Raw genomic sequence first — 6,000 nt, 5'->3', positions numbered from 1 at the left:
AAATCATAGATGGCGCTGATCGCAGGCGGTAAAATTTGTATTCGAACTGGATACTAGAAATCAATTCCACGGTAGAAAATTAATAAATTGCCAAGTTTTTCTAATTAATTCGTGAACATTTATAGCTGCACAGTAAAATTCGAATTATAGGCAACATTTTTATAGGATGTTTAATTTAATAATTAATACTTACGTGAGCGATAGGTTTAGTATTTCCTGTAGTAAATAAGATTGCTATAGAAAAGTGTTTTTCTTGGATAATATTCTTATTATTTTGCAATAAACATATACAAGCATAAGAAAGCGCAAAAAATAAATTTTTTTATTAAGAAGTTTTATTTATAATTGTGTATTTACAATGTTTTCATAGGCGAAAAATGAATACAAAATAAAAAATATATTGAAAATATCAAAACTGTGGGACGGGAATCGAACTCTGGTTCTCCAGTATAGACACGCTGTGCTTTCCTTTCTCGAACGTAGAGTTCACACGAAGGGTGCGAGATCAGAATAGGCCTAAATATTTTTCTCTGACTTCAATACATAAGAAAAGAAGTAGGAATCGCATGCAAAGATCCTTGGCAAGGGTTCCTCTTTATACGTCCCTGAACATCAACGTTTGGTAACTACTTGCATTGATTACGTGAACGTTTTGTTCATATCTTCTGCCTTTTCTCATTGAACGGAGTTTAGACACGTGTATCAAGTTAGCAACTTAGGGACTTTTATGATAATGAACGCCTGTTGTTCTACGAATGTACTATAGACATAACAATTCAGTCTGAACTTTGTTCTCGAGTTTAAATTTTCCTCGAAGCGACTTATCTTATCTTTATATAGAATTTCTTAAACAAGGGCTCTTCAGATTATATTTTGGCATAATCGTAGAGCAATGGATTGGGTAGAGTGTCTCTGTCAGAGAGTCCAAGGGTCTTTAACCACACTGAGGTTGCGAAGATCAGCTTTCTTTAATAGTAGAAATACTATCAAATAGTACTATCAAACACTATCAAATAGTACTATCAAATACACGACCTATACTGTACAAAGAATTTTCCTAAACTTATTACTTTCAATGGTTCACTACCAATTCTATGCACTGTTACATTCTCATCTGAGAAAACTTCTGAACTAATCACTAGCACAGAATGAAACAGCCATGCTACCAAAACCTTCCAGCAACCGCCAATATACTTCCACCTTCATCTCACCTAAAAACTAGCCTGAAACTTCTAACAAATGGTATTTCTCTCGGTAAACACTTGCAAGAACGAGCAGACAAAAGCAAAATGTATCGTGGAGCGAGACAAAGGATATTACCGCGCTAAATCAGCCCTAAAAGTTGGCCTCGTTCAAAACTTTCGATTGAGGCTGTTTCTGAAAAAGGGATCTTTAACGAGTTGCCATAAGTTTAAAAATAAAATTCTAACTTAATATTCCGACTTATTAATATCCAAAATTAATTATCATTTACAACGTACGATTATATCATATATTATGTACATATCACTAGGCTTGGTCTCTATTAAAACTAAAACTTTTGACGCTATTATAACTTATGGCTTCTTCTTTCAGTAACGTCCTCAATTACATAGGCCAGACAGGATACTTTTAAATCACTGACAATCATCTCATCGACACGATCCTACACCGAGTTTTGTCCACACCGACAATCAGTTCGTCGTTATCAATAATACATATGCAAGATTAACATTCACAAAGGAGTGATAACAATACAATGATATTTATGATGAAAATACAGATTGCTACCCGATCAGCGTTTACACAGAATCGTTTTCACACACTTGCACTCGAACTTTCGTTCCAATACACTCTGAAACTCTCATTCTAATTCTCAGACTCTTGGATTCGACCTCAGATTCGACATCCCTTTTATAGTAATTCATACCACGCATTGCTAAACGCTCAAAGGTTCTCGAAGCGTTTCTCGAAAGTGTTCATTATTATTTAACCGTTTGAGTCCCAGAGTTTTGAAAGAACACTGTCGAGGAATTCCAAGCAGCGCGAATGCGCTGCCTCTAAGTGGGTATAGAAGGACCCAAGCAGCGCGATAGCGCTTCTATTTTATGTTGGAAAATTCCAAGCGGTGCGATAGCGCTTCAATTATATTATAACGATGAATGGCCAAGTGGTGCAATAGCTCTTCGACTTCGACAGTCGGTGACGCACCGTCAGCTGTCGAGAACGCTCGAAGTGTGCTGGGTTTTCTCGACATGAAATCTGAACAGCGCGATCGCGCTGCTTGGGACACAAGCGGTTAATAATATAGGATATTTTTAAGCTTCATTTTTGTAGGGAACTTTTCACCAGATCTAAAGGACCCGTTAGGATCTACTACAGCTACCACATGGGTCGTAGGAGATCGGGGCCAGGCCACGTGAGGTGGCTTCGCGCAAGGGTACACACCCGAAATGCTCAGTATCCCGTAATGATTCGGCATACTGAGAAGGTATCAACAATTAACCAAGGTGCCTTCGCCACGTTACAGTAGACTGTGTGACTTTACAATAATAGCATTTTTACAATCCACATTCGCATCCTATCGATCAATCATCAGTCGCATTAACAGATATTCGACACTTTACCGTGCCATTCATGCACTTGGCACTTGCTAAGACAAAAGCTCGATTCATTCTCTCATCCCACGCATATACATATTGTGAGTAAATGGATAAACTAACAAGAAGATTTATTTAACAGCACAACATAAATTATAACTAAATCTCGTAAAATAAATTCGCTTCTTACTGTGATATAATCTCTCGAGGATTCTCTCACACGCAACGTCTATTTGTAATGACTGTCATTCACCTACTGATTGTTTTCTCACGAGACTCTCTGTCATACTCGTCACATATACACACATTCTTCCACACAAACATTCCTTATACTCATACCACACATTCCATGACAACCACTACCACACATATGACACTGAAATCATTATCGGTGAACTGATTGTCGATGCAATCACTCGTCGATGTACATTTGCAAATTATTTGACGTTAAGAAAACTCGGTGTCGATGAAACCATCGTCGATGGCTGAAGAAGGGTAGTTGAGGTGAGGCAGGGTTACGGGGTCTGTTAATCCAAAATTCATGTTCCTATCGAAAGAGAGGCAAGAGGTTACTGGTGGTTAGGTTAGTCAGAAGTTGGGAATAAAAGGTTACCTGAGACTGGTTCGCGGTGGACGGAGTGGATGGTCAGGCTCAGTCGGAGAGAGCGCAGAGACAGGAGTCTGCGCGAGATCCCTGTAGAGTCGAAGTCTGACAGTCGGGCCGCATTGTCGTAGCAATTGGACAGCCTCTTCGTGGCTCATGGGTGACAATAGTGCACCGTCCACGGCGACTATTTTGTCCCCAGGTCGAATCCTGCCGTCGCTCAGTGCTGGTTCCCTCACCAGGGCCCTCACGTAATGGCCCAGCGCGCTGCTGTCCGCCTTCCTCAGGGTGAAGCCCAGGCTGCCGTCCACCTTTGTCATTTCTATGTCGAATTCCTGCGAAAGAGAAGGTTGCGAAAGAGTTTAGGTCGCTTGGTTCGTGACCAATTTCGGATTTTAGTGCAAAAGAGAGTCGTGCGTATGGAAATTTGGGGACAGAGGATCTCAACCACTTGCGCTACGATTTAACTTTCGGTTGCCGTGCCTCGCTCTACGATATAACATGCGGTAAGGCGTCACACTGACGTGGTATACACGTCGCTGGCAGTTTTGGAACAAAAGCATCTCGACGTGCGTGGCACGTCTTTATAGCGCAAGCGGTTAAGGTTGTGGAAGAGGTGCTAGGGTTTTGGAAAGTTTTGTAGAAATTAAGGTGGGTGAACAGAATTCGTGAAATGTGGAGATATAGTGAATCATAGGAGTATTTGTGATATAGGTAGCATTTGACATAGGATTGATTTGATATGATTGCTATTTATTTTCCATGTTGCTTTTACAATATGAATTTTAATTAGGCTTATTAACACTAGGTTTACGGGACCCGTTGATGGTTGCTCTAATTATACAATATTAACAGATTTAATTAATTATTTAATTATATTAAGTCTGTTAATATTGTAATTGTTTTTAAATTAAACTAATATTTTTTCCTTTTATTTTTTTATTTTCTTGACAAAATTCGTGGTTTTATTTACTTGACAATTTTATAGGTGTCTGTAGAGATAGGTATACAGAAAACGTCTATAAACCTAATATTAAGTAGAGTATATATTTTTGGAGGGATGGGGGGGGGAGGATTTGGTGGATTTATGATTCGTAACATTCTTCCTTTTATAAATTTTGGTAATGTATTACTGTTTTCTTTTTCTTTTCTTTTTTTATGTAGTTATTCTTATTAATTAGAGTGTATGGTTAGTGTATAGTTTTAAATCTCCTTTGTAATTTTCTGCAATTTAATTTGATAAGAAAATTAATCTCCTTTTTGAATATACGTATGAAAGGTGTATATAATAATTTTGATTAAACAGCGAAATAGTTTGGATTCGTTTGAAATGGATTATTGAAATGAAAACTGTGGAATATCGCGGCAATAAAAACGTTATGTGTAATTTGGTTAGCCTTTCATATGCAGTAATGTTTTGGGCGCAGAAACGCGAGGGATTTATTATAAATGCATCACGAACGGTGTATACTCTGGGAAATACCGAAATCTAAATTGTAAACGAACTTCGATCGAATTTCGTATTCCTCTTGGGACTTCCTACATGTAACAGATAGTATATTCATTAATCACTTTAGATATACTAGTTGCACCGCTCGGCTTGCCCGATAGAACCGAGGGAGGATTAAAAACGCGTATGCTTTTAATTAATAATCTATAAACAACCTGGCTTAATTATCCTCCATTTTGGTACAAAATTTATACTCTTGTGTTCGTTTTAAGAAACAACTTTTTAACAAATTTACATTGCAAAAAAGACAACAATTTAAGAAATTTTTAAGAAATTTCTAATTGAATTACAAATAATACTGATGCTTATTTTTATATTTACTATACTTAACAATTTTCGAGAATTTTTTAACTGACCTACTTCCTTTCATTTAGAGTACTTCATAAGGACACCAAAAAATACTATACACATCAGGAAGAAAAAGAACTTACAAAATTCGACAATTATGTAAATTATTTGAAACAAAATGCAAGTCAACAAAATATTTTCTACATTGATATATTAATAGAGAATAAAATATTTCAACCCATATCAATAAAAATGAATATTTTATAAAGGTAATTTTTCTCAATAATTAAATAAATCTACCTAAGCAAAAATCCAAATAGAAAAATATACATATTTCTTGTATTATGTTAATATTAAACCTACCACGGTCAAATAAGCGGTGAAAGAAAAGGTGTGAAATACCTTTATTAACAGAGACCAAAATATTTCACCCTATATCAATAAAAATAATTATTCTATAAAGATAATCTTCCACAATAGTTAAATAAATTTTCCTAAACAAAAATGGAAAAAGAAAAATATACATGTCCTTTGCGTTATATTAACATTAAACTTACCACGGTCAAACAACCGGTGAACGAAAAGGCGCGAAATATCATCTACATTGAGATATTAACAAAGACCAAAATATTTCACGTCACATACCAATAAAAATAAATATTCTATAAAAATAATCTCTCTCGATAATTAAATAAATTTTTCTAAACAAAAATCAAAAAACAAAAATACACATGTCTTTTGCGTTATGTTAACCCTTTAGACTCAAAGATTTCTTCGCCATGAAAATGCAATTCGAAGCTCTTAGATTTTTATAAGCTCACTGATACTCTTTATGCTAAAATTAAAAAAAGAAAATGGTGAATTTTCGTGAAAAACGAACGAATAGAATAATTTTATGTTCTTAATATAATTATCATCATCCATTATTTAAATTATAGCATAAAACAAACGGTGATTGAGAATCACCTCTCGAATGAATGCAAAGGGTTGACATTAAACCTACCACGGTCAAATAAACG

At 35.8% G+C, this 6,000-nt stretch overlaps 1 protein-coding gene across 1 annotated transcript in view; it reads right to left on the bottom strand.

Annotated features, from left to right (window-relative positions):
* The window catches only part of LOC108553633 (uncharacterized), a gene marked incomplete at its 5' end in the record, with an annotated part of 107,820 nt that overhangs the window by 11,715 nt on the left and 90,105 nt on the right, over window positions 1-6,000 (bottom strand). The window contains one exon of the mRNA XM_017908619.1: window positions 3,193-3,518. Within this exon, the coding sequence (XP_017764108.1) occupies window positions 3,193-3,518 (326 nt within the window). The remainder of the gene's footprint in view (window positions 1-3,192; window positions 3,519-6,000) is intronic.

The sequence above is a fragment of the Eufriesea mexicana genome, unplaced genomic scaffold (genome assembly GCF_001483705.2).
Source record: "Eufriesea mexicana isolate 0111107269 unplaced genomic scaffold, ASM148370v2 scaffold11475, whole genome shotgun sequence".
Lineage (NCBI taxonomy): Eukaryota > Metazoa > Arthropoda > Insecta > Hymenoptera > Apidae > Eufriesea > Eufriesea mexicana.
This window is presented reverse-complemented; position numbering and strand designations above follow the sequence as displayed.